Raw genomic sequence first — 15,979 nt, forward strand, 5'->3', positions numbered from 1 at the left:
CTGAGCTTTTCAAAGGAACTGAGGAGTGACGGTGGAGCCAAGTATATATAGCCAGAAGGAGGGGCCATGAGTTAACAGTTTCTGTCCTGCCTCCAGAGGTGAAGGATAACATAACCCCACGACGTCTGCACTGACAGTTCGGGCCTACTAGAAAAGGATTTTTCGGTGAGTACAAAATTCCCTTTTAGGTACATCCCAACGTCTAGTTTGTGCAGCTGTAACTCCTAATCATTAGCTGGATGGTAAGACTAACTCCTGATTGATATGAAATCTGGAGACAACCTTTGGAAATAAACCTGGTACCGTTCTAAGGACGACTTTATCTGATGCATAACCAGCCATGGTTCCTTGCAAGAGAGTGCTGCCATTTCTGATACCCTCTCAGCACATGTTATGGTCACCATCAGGGACAACAAACTCCTATGATGGAGACCCTAGTCCAGAGACTCCAGTCCTTAAGAGGGATATAAATGAGCTGGAGAGAGTGCAGAGACTAAGTGCAACTAAACTGGTTAGAGTTAGGGAAGAGTTAAATTATGAGGGTAGACTGTCAAGGTTGGGGTTGTTTTCTCTGGAAAAAAGGTGCTTGCGAGGGGACATGATTAGACTTTACAAGTACATTAGAGGACATTATAGACAAATAGCAGGGGACCTTTTTACCCATAAAGAGAATAACATACCAGAGGTCCCCCCTTCAGAATAGAAGAAAAGAAGTTTCATTTAAAGGAACAGAGTAGGGGGTTCATCACAGTCAGGACAGTGAGGTTGGGGAATGCACTGCCGGGTGATGTTGTGATGCTGATTTAATGACTATAAGAGGGACTTGGATGATTTTTTGGACAGACATAATATCAAAGGCTATTGTGATACTAAACTCTATAGTTAGTATAGATATGGGTATATAGAATTTAATTAAAAGTAGGGAGGGGTGTGTGTATGGATGCTGGGTTTTCATTTGGAGGGGTTGGACTTGATGGACTTTGTCTTTTTTCAACCCAATTTAACTATGTAACTATGTAACTGTGTAACTATGTAACTGTGTAACTATGTAACTGTGTAACTATGTAGAGATCAAATATGAGTCAGTGATGGTTTCTAAAGCAGATAAAGTGCTAGAAGTGCACAAGAAAAAAAACAATATTTTCCCATATTTAAAGCAATTACTCAAACTATAGTAACTGAATTGTAACAACCAGATCGCCGCTCGGCTTTGACCAATTGATTTTACAACACCTACTCCATTCGAGAAAAACAGGGTAAGATGTGAGATAAAAGCCCTAAAGTTAATTCTGAAGTTGCAGCCTATCTAAACAAACTGCTCTCCCAACAGAGGAAGCAGCTTTTAAAGGGGAAGGAAACCTTGTCGGCGCAAACCCACCACCCCCCCTCCCGTTTGTTGCCCACCCTCCCTCCTCCCCCCTGGCCTACCCCTCCCAATGGGCAAATGCCCCTAACTTGTTACTTACCCTTCTGCGCAGGTCCAGTCCAGGGAGTTCACCGACGACATCTTCTTCCACGCGATCTTCTTCCTGCTTTGAACGGCGTTTTGGCGCATGTGCAGTAGGATCATTTCGCCGGTACGATCTACTGCGCATGCGCGTGACTTTTGGCGCATGCGCAGTAGATCCATACCGACGAAATGATCCTACTGCGCATGCGCCAAAACGCCGTTCAAAGCAGGAAGAAGATCGCGTGGAAGAAGATGTCGTCGGTGAACTCCCTGGACTGGACCTGCGCAGAAGGGTAAGTAACAAGTTAGGGGCATTTGCCCAGCGGGAGGGGAGAAACCTATCTCCAATATATATTGGAGAAACCTATCTCCAATATACTTTAATTAAAAAATCTGTACCGTTTTTATAAGAAACCCGACTGTATGCCGTGAAATTCTCCCTTCATTTACTGCTGTGGATAGGAATTGTCAGACAGTCCCTAACTGCTCTGCAGTGAAACAATCATACTTATGAACAGCAGGGGGAGCCCCCGCCTTACTTCCCAGCCATGTAGAACTCAAGCAGCTTTGTTTGTTTCCCTGTAGAGCAGTCGGCGACTGTGTAGAGATTTGTATTGGATTTTATTTTTGCCTTTACATCCCTTTTACTGTTTCCAACTCCAGCTGCAGGGACAAAGATGTGAGGAAAGTGTAATAAATTGTAATAATGGCCGCCGATAAAAGTTTTATTCTTCTGTCCTGCCTCCAGAGATGAGAGGAAATTAACCCCCATGAGGGCCGACTAGAGAAATTGTCTATGAGAAAGTAATAACGGAGGACTGTTTTGGCTTCACTCCAATTACCAACTCCTTTATACTTTGATCTCCATATAAACAAGCCCCTTTGTTGCCTGTCTCATGTTTATTCATGAGAGGAAGTTTACATTGAACAAAAGCAAAAGTTGGGAGAGACTTACTGTTGCTTGAAACAGACGTGTTTTGTGCCAAGAGTGGGGACTTACTCACAGGCTGTCTATGACTAACTGCTCCCCCTTGGCATGAAACGAGTCAGGCTTAATTATGTCCTAAATAAAGATTTTCTACTTTTTATACATCACCTGGGCTCCTCTGTTTCGAGCAACAGTAAGTCTCTCCCAACTAGATTCAGTCTTGGTACTTACTGCCCCTTTAATCCCCGTTATAAACGCAAACGCAGGAGCCTGTGGTTCAGACGCTTCTCTGAAACGACAAGTTTTTATTCCCACAAAGAAGAAGCGACAGTTGCACAACACAAGGACAGACGAGGGCTGGAGATACACAATATTTACACACATGCTGTTAAAAATAACTTTTGCTTTGTTCTAGTCGGACAAAAATAAAAAGAAGCTGCAACATATCGGGCCCCACAGCTGGAAATGGCTTAAAAAGATGGTTAACTTTCAGTATGTTATAGAATGGCCATGTCTAAGCAACTTTTCAATTGGCCTTTATTTTTATTATAGTTTTTTTTTTTTTTTAAAACTATTTTCAGTCTTCTGACTTTTTGCAGCTTTCAAATAGGGGGTCACTGTTATTGCTATTTTTTATTACTCATCTTTCTATTCAGTCCCTCCCCTATTCATATTCCAGTCTCTTATTCAAATCAATGCACGGTTGCTAGGGGAATTTGGATCCTAGCAACCAGATGGCTGAAATTAAAAACCGGAGAGCTGCTGAATAAAAAGCTAAATAAGTCAAAAACAAATTGCCTCAGAATATCACCCTCTATATCATATGAACAGTTAACTCAAAGGTGAACAAACCCCTTTAAATGAACCTCGCAGGCCCCATCCACCCCCACGCTTTAACCCTTTCCCGGTCCGGTTACAGGGGGTGCAAATTAGTTTCGAAAGCAGCTTCCCATTCCTCGTTGTAAAGTACAGTCTGTGTATGGCAGCTTCACGGGGGAGGGGCTAGTGACCTGCTGCTGCCGCTGGATCCCTAATGAGAGGCACCACGAGAGGTAGTGTTTGGCCACCCGCATGCACCGGCAGGTTACAGCACAATCCAAGTGTATCGTAAACTGTCAGCCAGCACCTTGAGGGAGCAGCCTAGGGACAGAGGGAGATTGTGTAAGTCACATGATATGCATTCCGGCTTCATCCCAACCCCCCACATTGCCTCCTCAGAAGCTCCGCCCACCTTTATGAAGAGCCTCGTTTGTCATTCGGTTCACATATCGTACACTGTTCTCCGGGACCAACCATTTCATAACGGTGTCCACACAACTCTTCCGATAGGAGCTCCACACGCTGCCGCTGGTGGGGGAGGGGGGACAGTGTGAGACCACGACATACACCGTGGGGTCAGCCACCCAATATCTGCCTTTTACATTAAATTCCACTTCCATAGATACCGTACATAGTAATCGTCTCTACTGTCTGACTCCAGCCAGCGAGCAAACCTGGAGAACACACTGGTGCTACATTGTGTCAGGAGTCGGAACAAGAGAAGTGAAAGGGATAACGGATTCTTCCAATGGCGATATCTCAAAATAATAACGTTCATAAATGGACAGACTGACTAATAACTAGGGATGCGCTGAATCCCCACCCCTAATTTGCATAAGGGAGGGAAGTCATGTGACTTTTTGTCACAAAAGACAAAAGAAGTAAAAAAAAATTCCCCCTCCCGTTCCTAATTTACATATGCAAATGAGGGATTGGGAGGGAAATCAGGTGACTTTTTGTCACAAAATAAGTAGAAATGCTCCCCCATTTACATATTCAAATTAGGATTCGGTATTCTGCCTTTTTCAGCAAAGTTCGGATTCGGCCAAATTCTTCTGCCAGGCTCAACCGAATCTGAATTTGCATATGCTGGGCGGGAAATCATGTGACTTTTTGTCATAAAATAAGGAAGTAAAAAATGTTTTCCCCTCCCCGTCCTTAATTTACATATCAAATTAGGATTCATTTTGACTTCCTTATTTTGTGACAAAAAGTCACATGATTTCCCTCCCTGCCCCCAATTTGCATATGGAAATTAGAATCTCGATTCGGTTCGGCTGAAAAAGGCAAAATACCGAACCGAATCTAGATTCTAATTTCCATATGCAAATTGGGGGCAGGGAGGGAAATCATGTGACTTTTTGTCACAAAATAAGAAAGTAAAAAATGTTTTCTCCTTACCCCCTAATTTACATATGGAAATTAGGATTCGTCAAATCCTTTGCAAAGGATTCGAGGGTTTGGTGGAATCCAAAATAGTGTATTCGGTCACATGACCAGGGCGCAGGTTTATTCACCTTGTCTGACCTTTGACTTCCGTTAGTTCCCCCACGCTGAGAGTAATGAATATCCCCGTGTGCAAATCCCACGCCACCTTCAGGCTTGTGTGATGAGCCTTGGGCCTGCGGAGAGACAATGGGACATTGGGACGACCAATCAGATGGAACAATACCAGCTCCGGAAATACAAGTATTAATCAGCTTTACTGAAAATATGCACATGTAAAAGTCAAACACATCAAACAATTAAAGAATCCAAGTGGAATCTGCATTTATAGAAGATGGGATACGTTATCTGGAAACCCATTATACAGAAAGTGCTGAATTACGGAAAGGCCATCTCCCTCGAAGTCTATTTTAAAGGAGACATTTTGTGTAAAAAATAAGAATGTACCTGTGCATTATACTGATTTAGATATAGAAGAATTGTGCTTTAAAAAGTAGTATTTCAGGCTGATTTATTGAATATTTCTGCAAAAACCCAAATCTCTCCCTTCTCTTCCACTTGCTGCTCCCTGAATTCCCAGGCTGTGCACTCAGCTCACTGCACTGTAGGACAGGAACCAATCAGCAGCTAGCAGGACCTGATAGGGAACTGAAGCCTGTGTGATTACAATGCTGTGATTGGCTGCCCCCTCCTACTGTGCTTCTGGAAGGGACACGCCCACCCCTCATTTGAAACACAGACAGGGACCAGAGAACATCTATAGGGAGCTCCAATAAAGGGGCAGTTTTTAAAGATAATATAAATTTTTAGCTACATGTAAAAGCAACACGTGCAACATGATTTTCTAGTAGATTTAAGGGATGAAGATCCAAATTACAGAAAGATCTGTTATCCGGTAAACCCCAGGTCCCGAGCATTCTGGATAACAGGTCCCATACCTGTGCAATTGTTTTGCACTTCTTTGCAAATATTCTTTGTTAACATTTAACTAAACATAGCCTAATCTCCTACTTTTACTGTAACCTATTATGTTATGAAAAACCTCAATAAAAAATACCTTTAAAAAAAAAAACCATGGCCTAATCTGTCAGCATAGTTAGACAAAAATAGCAGACAATGAAACAGCTCCCTAAATTTGCTCATAGTCTGTACAGAGAGATCCCATAAAACTATGGCAGCATAGGTATTCCCTGTACTAAGCACAATTCAGCAGGAACAGTCCCTTAAGTTTGCTCATAGTCTGTACAGAGAGATCCCATAAAACTATGGCAGCATAGGTATTCCCTGTACTAAGCACAATTCAGCAGGAACAGTCCCCTAAGTTTGCTCATAGTCTGTACAGAGAGATCCCATAAAACTATGGCAGCATAGGTATTCCCCTGTACTAAGCACAATTCAGCAGGAACAGTCCCCTAAGTTTGCTCATAGTCTGTACAGAGAGATCCCATAAAACTATGGCAGCATAGGTATTCCCCTGTACTAAGCACAATTCAGCAGGAACAGTCCCTAAGTTTGCTCATAGTCTGTACAGATGAATGCCATTACACTTTGCCAGTAGAACTCATAAGAATTATTACAGATACCAGTGTAAATGGTGTTCAGACAAAACCAATGATTTCTTACTGACCTGAGTTGTCCCTCTTCTTGCGGGGCTGGGAAGGCCAGTAGGAGGAGGCCAATATTTATTATGACTTTGTTGGTCTCAGGACACATCTGAGGGAGAATAAAGGATTAAATAAAAAGGACTAAGTGCAAGTTTTATGCTTTGTGCTGCACATACAGACTCCTCACCTCCAGTATAACAATATCGTAGTCACTAAAGGAGCAGAACTGTTGGGACCAGGAGGCGTCGTTTCTTATAACTTCATTGATGACGTATTCGAAATCCAGAGTCAGCTGCTCCACGCTCAGATGCTGCCCCTGTGATTGGAGGAAAAAAATAAATGACTGGAGAACAGAGAGCAGAAACCAACGGAGGGAGGGGGAGAGCCCGGTGTTACCTGGAAGGAGGATTTCTCATTCAGGGGCTTCAAGTGATTTCCCTTTAGATCAGTCACCAGGAAAGGCAGCGAAATCTTATCGTCCCCATACTCTGCAAAAACTCAGCGTTAGTCACCCCCTCACACACCCACCACTCCACAGGTCCCCCCCTATATCCAGAACTTCCACCCTCCCTAAAACCCCATTTATATACTAGTTAATGGGATTTAAAGGATAAGTCAAACCCCAAAAATAATTTCTTGCCTTATAAAATTCTAAGCAACTTTCCTGTATACATTCATTACACATTTTCTATGTTTTTTTAAGTAATTTGTATATGTATTGTTATTGAAAGCTGTGCTTGTCCCTGCCTATTCTCTGCACTGGAGGTTCTGACTGTTGATAGCATGTAAGACAAGGCAGCTGATTAACAGACTTGTCTTTAGTGAGGGACTGACTGTTGCAACGTTGTAGGAGGACAGAGAATAGGCAGGGACAGACAAACACAGCTGTCAATAGCAATACATATACAAATAACTTAAAGGGGTTGTTCACCTTTAAATTAACTATTAGTATGATGTAGAGACTGATATTCTGAGACAATTTGCAATTGGGTTTCATTTTTTATTATTTGTGGTTTTTGAGTTATTTAGCTTTTTATTCAGCAGCTCTACCAGTTTACAATTTCAGCCATCTTGTTGCTAGGATCCAAATTCCCCTAGCAACCATGCACTGATCTAAATAAGAGACTGGAATATGAATAGGAGAGGCCTGAATAGAAAGAGGAGTGATAAAAAGTAGCTATAAGAATAAATGTGTAGCCTTACAGAACTTTTGTTTTTCAGATGGGGTCAGTGACCCCCATTTGAAAGCTGGAAAGAGTCAGGGGAAGAAGGTAAATAATTAAAAAACTAAAAAAAAGTAAACTAAAGACCAATTGACAAGTTGCTTAGAAGTAGCCATTCTATAACAAGCTAAAAGTTAAATTAAAGATGAACCACCCCCTTTAAAAATTATAGAAACTATTTTAATGAATATATATGGGAAAGATGCTTAGAATTGTGTTTTCTTTTATTAGGCAAAAAATTATTTTTAGGGTTGACTTATCCTTTAAAAGGTACAACACACCCCACCCCTCCTTTACCAATAAGGTCAATTCTTCTTAAAGGTTTGTGAAGATTCTCATTCATCCAGGTCATGGTATATCTGTAGAAATAAGTCAAATCAACTGGACTTGCTGTGTGTTTTTTTTTTTTCTTGGAAGACGTTTCACCAATCACCCAACTGGCTTTCATCTGATTCTGAATTGAGAAACCAGTTGGATGACTGGTGAAATGTCTTCAAAAAAATAAATAAATAAAAAAAGTCCAGTTTATTTGACTTATTTCTACATATTTCTCCTTAAAGGAAAATAACCCCCGAACAATGTAGGTCTCTATAAAAAGATATTACATAAAACAGCTCATATGTAAAACCCTGCTTCATGGAAATAAACCATTTTCATAATAATATACTGTTTTAGTAGTATGTGCTATATATGGGGTCACCATCTTGTAACTTTGTTAAACATCTTTGCAAGACCAAGACTGTGCACATGCTCAATGTAGTCTGGGCTGCTTAGGGCTCGTCATAAATGATCAAATCAGCACAAGTCAAATAATATCTGCCAGAAGCCGATACAACAAGACGGATTAATAATCAGAATATACAGACTGCACTGGGTCCTGTGTTGTCATGTAATCTAATGTGGATTTTATAGTTTTTGTATTGTTTAATACAAACTTTCTCCAACTCTGCAGAACCAGTGGCTGCAGCAAAATAATCCTCCAAATAGAATCCCAGTTTATCGGTTTAAATCTGGCTCCATGATCTTTGTCCCTGCAGCTGGAGTTGGAAACAGTAAAGGGGATGTAAAGGCAAAAATAAAATCCAATACAAATCTCTACATAGTCGCCAACTGCTCTACAGGGAAACAAACAAAGCTGCTTGAGTTCTGCATGGCTGGGAAGTAAAGCGGGGGCTCCCCCTGCTGTTCATAAGTATGATTGTTTCCCTGCAGAGCAGTTAGGGACCGTCTGACAATTCCTCTCCACAGCAGTAAATAAAGGGAGAATTTCACTGCATACAGTCAGGTTTCTTATAAAAACAGTACCCATTTTTTAATCAAAGTATATTGGAGATTCTGGTTTCTTTTTCATTAAAGATGAAAAAGATATTTTTACCTTTACATGCCCTTTAAATATTCATTTTGGGGGTAAAGTTTTCCAAAAGGAATATCCTCACTGCTCAGCACCCAGTTCCAACCAACCCATGACAAAAGTCTCACCACTATCATGTTCAGATTCAGTTGCCTCCCCCAGGATATAACGAAATCGCGTGTAATTCACGTAGCTCGGCTCTTCGGAGTGGTGGGATGAGCGTGCCGACCCCTCAATGGAGGGACGGTGACATACAGGGGAGTCTGGGAAGGAAACCCGGGGTGGAGTCTCTCTGCTTGTGCCAGGACTCTCTCCTTTATCCTGTATCTCAACTCCAGAAGCTTCTCTTGCACGCCGAAAGATACCGGCCACAAACTCTCGGGCTCGAGTCACAGCGGGTGGCGTTCCAGGAGGGGGAGGGGAGGGAAGAGGAGAGTGGGTGCTGGGGGATGGGGTGCTAGGGCTGGAAGGGAAGGAACAGCTGGGGTCTCTGTGCTGTGGGCTCTGCTTGCTGTAGAGTATCTGGTTGGGTTCCGCCTCTCCTAAAATATCAACGTTTGGAAATAACGAGTGAGACAGGGGCAGTGGGGTTGTACACGTTGTGTTTCTCTAATCATATTGCAACCCCTTTTGCCTTGGTCTAGCAACCAATCAGTGATGAGCTTTAACATAGTGCTATAATAATGAAAACAATGGGCTACTGGACTAGGAAACAACTCGCCACAGCACCACCAGGCCCGACTGGCAATTTGTGTATTGTGGCAAATGCCAGAGGTGCTGCTGTAAAATGCCATAGACAATAACTATTTAACGGGCTGGTGGGGGGCTGTTTGGGTCTCTGTGTACTTAAAATGGTTGTTCACCTTCCAAACACTTTTTTCAGTTCAGTTGTTTTAAGATTGTTCACCATAAACAAAGACTTTTTTCAATTGCTTTCTATCTTTTATTTTTTTACCGTTTTCCCAAAACCAACAGTTAGGCAGGATAAAAAATAAAAAAATTTAAAAAGGTTGAACTTGATGGGCATGTGTCTTTTTTCAACCTAATTTACTATGTTACTATCGAAGTTTAAAGTTGAATGTTCCTGTCTCTGGTGTTTCAGTCTGGCAGCTCAGTGATCCAGAAGTATTAGAAACTGTTACAATTTTGCAACATTTAGTTGATCCATTTCTCAGCAGCATCTCTGGAGTATTAGCAACTATTGTATCAATTCTAACAGCTGCCTTAATGAAACCCAGAGATTCTGCTCAGCAGGGACAAAGATAAGAAATGTATCAACTAAATGTATCAATTTGGAACAGTTAAAGAGTCGGCTACCCCCCCTCCGAGAGCTGCTTTAGAAGGTGAATCAGTACACTTTACACTTCAATATTAGATAAATGGTCACACATAGAAAATAGAAAGTCATTGGAAAAAGTTTTTATTTCTGGTTAACTATCTGAAACCAACTGAACAGAAAAAAAGTGTTGGAAGGTGAACAACCCCTTTAAAGGAGAAGGAAAGTTGTTTACCAATTGGGGGTGCCAAATGTTAGGCACCCCCAATGATTGTATTGACTTACCTGAAACCCTGGGCCGGTGCTCCTATCAGCAGAAAACTCCACCGGCCCTGCGGGCACCACGGATCGCTTCTCTTCCGGCTTCTTCTTTCTTCAGATTTCCCGGGGCAGACGCATGCACAGTAGAATGAAAAAGCAGACTTTTTAGTTTGTTTGGCTTTTCACTGTAATGCGCATGCGTCTGCCCCGGGAAATTTGAAGAAAGAAGAAGCCGGAAGAGAAGCGATCCGTTGTGCCCGCAGGGCCGGTGCAGCTTTCTGCTGATAGGAGCACTGGCCTAGGGTTTCAGGTAAGTAAACAATTTCCCTTCTCCTTTAAAATGTCAGGGCCTAGTTTGAATCCCAGTCCAGACCTGAGCACCAACCAACATGCAGGGTTGACTAACAGGAGGAAGACTTTTAGCCAATGACAAGGAGCCAGTTGGGCCAGTTTACCTGCTGAGCGCACAGATACAGCACAGGCCACAAGAGAGAAGCTGGTATTCAGAAGAACAACATTATCCCTTTTCAGCTGGAAGGCAGGCTGGAAGGTGGGGAAGGGGTAGACAACTTGGTACTTGGTGTGGAGCATAAAGCTGTGGGACAGACATGATCCTGCAGAGGAACAGAGACATTAGTCAGACACCAACGTAAGGGACTTGCTGTTGTAATGTCCAACCTTTGGGCCACTGTCGGATGCTTAAAGTGCATCAGGCAAATACTTTTATGGCAAAATTATAAATCGCATTCAAAGACAATGTTAAGATAGATAATTAAAAAGGTTATTTTCTGATGCCAATATCTCTTTACCTATAAATGGCTGCCAGGTTGGAGTGGATAAGAAGGATCGGGTAGTACACGTACCTATGTGAGATTCTTTGCAGTCTGTGCAGGGGGAGGTAGGTGGAGCGGACACGGTGCTGATATAAATATCACGGTGATTCTCATCACTCATCATGTTCATTAGCATCCCGTTCCCCGAGGTGCTGAGATGGGGGAAACACAGAGTTAACCTGACAGGTTCAAGTGGGTGGGGCACCAGGCAACTTGGAGGCGTGGCCAGACTATGACAAATAAATCAAACTCACTTGAAGCCAAATACTATAACCTTGGAGCTGTCACTGGGCCACTCGCACACGTGCAGAAACAGGTCACTGTAAATCTCCTCATCCTGGAACAGACGCACCTGTCGTACCTGCGAGAGAAGCACCGCACTCCATTAACTCTTCACATGCCATAGGGAATGTCACGGACACACTGCCAGCACCACAGATTTTACAACTTCTATTTGTTTCCCGGCAGCAGCTGTGGCCAAATAGTTACCGACGAATAGTTACTTTTATACAAATATCTGTGATTCCTGCTCCAGGGATGATGTCTTTCTCATGGATAGGCAGGAGGTGGATCCTCACTATTCATCTTTATGAGCTCTACAAAGTAGACTGATGGTGCTCTTGGCCACAACCTACTTCACTGCAGTGGGTGAGCCCTTATTTGTAAGCCCCGCCCATAGACTAACCAATGGAGAGCAGCCCAAAAGCGTGAAGCAGCTCCGTATGCCGGGGATCCCACTAGCAGTGTGGAGGAGGTGGGCTGTGAGGGAATTGGGGTTGTCAGGAGAGCGTGTAACTCACCAGGCGCAGTTTGCTGTGCACGTGGAACTGCCACCAGTACAGATGATAGGAGAACGAGGAGAAATAGTCGTCTTGGAAATCACTAGTGTAAGACAGCACAAAGCGGCCGCACTTGGAGAAGCCCAGGAAGATGTGACTGGAGGTAAAAAAAAACACCACGAGAATGAACAGGAGCAGGAGACAGAGCAGCTTTATATGAAATCTCTTTCTCAAAGTGGCGAATGATCACACCTCTTCTAAATATACAGGGATTAAGCCTCTGCCACATGCAAACACTTACCCCTTCTGCAGGAATTCCTCGTCCACGATGTTCCGCAAAGATACGCAGAGTCGGGGAGGAAGCTTCCGGAAGAGACGCGGGGACAGCTGACCTGTGATCTGGAGAGAGAGGGAAGAAGAGTCAGTGTGTAAGATGAACCCACTCATTCCTGTCGGGTCTTGGTCATGCGCAGAGGGATTCACACATTTGGACCACCTGGAACTGCGCTCTGTCTCTTTAAAGCAAAATTATTGTAGAATCCCCTAGAGTCCAAAAATAAATGCACACAGCAGCCGAGTCTTTCTGCACAAACACGGACGCCCAGGGGTGCAACCAACTGTAAAGTTACTGAGAGTAGTAGTGGCCGTAGTAGAGAGAGCGAGAGAGGGAGGGAGAGTTAAACCAGGAACTACAATAAACACAAGCAAGGGTGCTCCTAGGATTCTGCCGACTTGGGAACCACCATACATACCAGTTCCCTTCCTTTTCTCTCGATGCCACAGAAATCCAGTATAGCCCAGTAATTAATAGTATGGAGTATAAAGGATTAAAAAAAAAAATATTCAAGAGTCTTTCTATCAACGTGCCTGAAAAAACCCTGGAATGGGACCTACAAGGAAGATTCTCAGTGCAGACTGATATTTATTGGTGTATTTGGGAGTTTCCATACTATTATTATCTGTTAAATATTTACTAGTTATATATGACTGTGTCTCGTAGAAGCCAATGATATGCTGCCCCCCAGTGGCTGAATTAACATGAGCAATCATAGAATGACCACGCCAAATAATGACCTTGTATTATTATTATTATTATCAACATGTTTTTATATAGCGCCAACATATTGCATAGCACTGTAAAGTAAATGTGATTATACAACTAAAGCACATTAAATTATATACATAGAACATATGGAGTTACATACATCACAATCAATACCGGTACAAAAGGTGAGGAAGGCCCTATGCAGAAAGAGCTTACAATCTAAAGGGAAGGGAGTAATACACAAGGTGTGGGAGTGGGCAAGATCGAATTAAGTGGGTGAGAAATGTGGTACTGTATGTGGTGTTGCGTTTGGTATTTAAGCAGAGTGAGGGAAGGCTTCTCGAAAAAAGTGCGTTTTAAGAGATTTCTTGAAAGCAGAAAGGTTGGGAGAAAGTCGGACAGACCGTGGGAGAGAGTTCCAGAGGAGGGGTGCAGCCCTTGCAAAGTCTTAAATGCGAGCATGTGAGCAGGTAATGAGAGAAGAGTTGAGTAGCAGGTCAGTAGAGGAGCGTAGTAAGCGGTTGGGTGAGTATATAGAGATGAGTTCAGAGATGTAGGGTGGGGCAGAGTTATGAAGTGCTTTGAATGTCAGGGTCATTAATTTGAATTTGATTCTGAAAGGTAACGGAAGCCAGTGCAGGGATTGACAGAATGGTGAGGCAGAGGAGGAGCGGTTGCTGAGGTGTATGAGCCTCGCAGCAGTGTTCATTATGGACTGGAGAGGTGACAGTCTCTGGAGGGGAAGGCCAATTAAAAGAGAGTTACAGTAGTCTAGACGTGATATGATGAGAGAGTGAATAAGAATTTTGGCAGCATCTTGGGTGATAAAAGATCGTATTTTGGATATGTTCCTTTTGCAGCCCTCTGGCAGTTATAAAACTACAACTCCTGGTATCCCTCAACAGTTGGAAAGCCCTGATATCAAGAACTGCACAAACCATGTGTATCTCCCATAAGAGCCATGATACACAGTCTCTAGAGCAGTGATCCTCAAGCAATGGCTCCTGAGCAACATGTTCCTCACCAAACACTCGGATGTTGCTCCCAGTGGCCTCAAAGCAGGTGCTTATTTTTGGGGATCCAGGATTCGGCCTTTCAGCAGGATTTGCCCGGCTGAGCGGATTCCTAATTTGCATATGCAAATTAGGGACGGGGAGGGAAATTGTGTGACTTTTTGTCACAAAACAAGGAAGTAAAAAATGTTTTCCAATTTGTGGCATAAGCAAATTCGGTTCAGTATTCGGCCGAATCTTTTGTGAAGGGTTCGGCTGAATCCAAAATAGTGGATTCGGTGCATCCCTACTTTAATTTTTAAATTCCAGGCAAGCAGTGTTGTAACTATAATTTACGGGCCCCCACTGCAAATTATTTTGCAGGCCCCCAAAATAGCTAGAGATTGAGCTGTTTTATCAATATTTATTGAAATTGTAAATGAGTTAGGGCCCCTATACTTCCTGGGCCCCCTAGAGCCGCAGGGTCTGCTTCCTCTGTAGTTAAGTGTTAGTTTCATAAAAACCACATGTCCTTCAACTAGAGGCTCCTGTCCATTGCCAGGCCACATAGGGGCGACCAGTAGCCAATCACAGCCCTTATTTAGCACCCAAGGAACTCTTTGTATTCTGATGTGGCTCTTCATGGTTTCTATATATGAATGTGGCTGACCGCTTACAAAGACTCACAGCCCCCAAAGTGCAACTCCCTGCATCCTTAGTGAACAGCCCAAGGTTTGTTGATCTCCCCTAATTAATGGTTTTTCCCATCATCAAATAAACCCCCCCCGTTGTGCATTTCTGGGGGCCCCACTTCTCTACGTCCAGCCCTGGAGTCGGGGGTTGCTGGGAGTTGCAACAGGAGGAACATCTGTGATTTATTCCTTTCCCATGATCCTCAGCGGGATCAATTGAAGTCCTGATATAAATCAAACCCAATAACCTCGAGTAGCCTACACTGGCCTTCCCTCAGCAGCAGCAGCAGAACTACAACAATAACAATAATAACAACAGCCCCTTCTGCCCCATGAATCTCGCGACTCCCCTCACAGCAATTTAGACACTTCGGGTACCTTAACGCGGTCCAGTTGCCTTATTACATGGTCCCGTGGGCCCCATTTCCGTTTCCCGCCCCGCTCTGATTTCGAGCTCGGCGCCATCTCCCCCGCCGGTGCCTTCGCTTCCGGCAACAAACCACACCCCCTCTTCCGGTCAGGCTACGGCTCCTCCTACGTCACTCTCTGGTTCGCCGAGCCAGCTCGCCCTCAAACGTCCCCTCGCTATTGGATGAACTAGTAGCCAATGAGAATGCGCAGAGGCCCAGGTGAAAAGCAGTTACCACGGAGACCAAGCCTAATAAACACGCGGTGACAAGACTGTATGTCAGGCATGTTTGGTTGCCTGTGGTGCTCCAGCTGCTCTTTACTGTCACCCCCCCAGGGACGGGTTAAGGAATCAGTATTCATAATGGTCAGAGTCTGAGACCCCTGAGACTTTAATAAGCCCCTTTCCCCCATATGTAATAAAAGGCCCAGGAGTTTGCCCAGGAGCAGTAGTCCGTCCAATAAGCAACCAATAAGAGGTTTGCTTTTAAACAGGTGACCAGTAAATCCTACTTGCTGATTGGTTGTTATGGGCTACTGCTCCTTGGAAATCTTGGTGCCTTTTATTTCATAACCCCTTTGAGAGTTAAGCTGTAAAGAGGTTGTTCACCTTTAAAATAACTATAATATTATTAACATGTATTCTTCGAGCACAAACATATTGTGCAGCGCTGTAAAATAACTGTTTTTAAACAAAGAAATCACATGAATTACATACATAGAACATACAGCGTTACATACATCACAACCGGTAAAAAAGGTGAGGAAGGCCGTTGTGCAAAATAGCTTACAATCTAAAGGGGAAGGGAATAAGACACAGGGTGTGGGAGTGGGCAAGATCAAAAATAAAGAGGTGAGAGATTTAGCACATG

At 43.4% G+C, this 15,979-nt stretch overlaps 1 protein-coding gene across 1 annotated transcript; it reads right to left on the bottom strand.

Moving 5' to 3' along the window:
* Nucleotides 1-2,654: 2,654 nt before the first annotated feature.
* Nucleotides 2,655-15,255, bottom strand: dcaf15.L (DDB1 and CUL4 associated factor 15 L homeolog). The gene is made up of 13 exons (XM_018253715.2): nucleotides 15,078-15,255; nucleotides 12,272-12,369; nucleotides 11,992-12,127; nucleotides 11,446-11,552; nucleotides 11,222-11,343; nucleotides 10,814-10,972; nucleotides 8,950-9,363; nucleotides 6,644-6,735; nucleotides 6,435-6,563; nucleotides 6,271-6,356; nucleotides 4,715-4,819; nucleotides 3,610-3,725; nucleotides 2,655-3,518 (listed from the first exon to the last, which is right to left on the bottom strand). The coding sequence occupies exons 1-13, from the start codon at nucleotides 15,162-15,164 to the stop codon at nucleotides 3,463-3,465; spliced, it is 1,707 nt and encodes a 568-aa protein (XP_018109204.1). The 5' UTR covers nucleotides 15,165-15,255; the 3' UTR covers nucleotides 2,655-3,462.
* Between the last annotated feature and the right edge of the window lie 724 nt (nucleotides 15,256-15,979).

The sequence above is a fragment of the Xenopus laevis genome, chromosome 3L (assembly GCF_017654675.1).
Source record: "Xenopus laevis strain J_2021 chromosome 3L, Xenopus_laevis_v10.1, whole genome shotgun sequence".
Taxonomy (NCBI): domain Eukaryota; kingdom Metazoa; phylum Chordata; class Amphibia; order Anura; family Pipidae; genus Xenopus; species Xenopus laevis.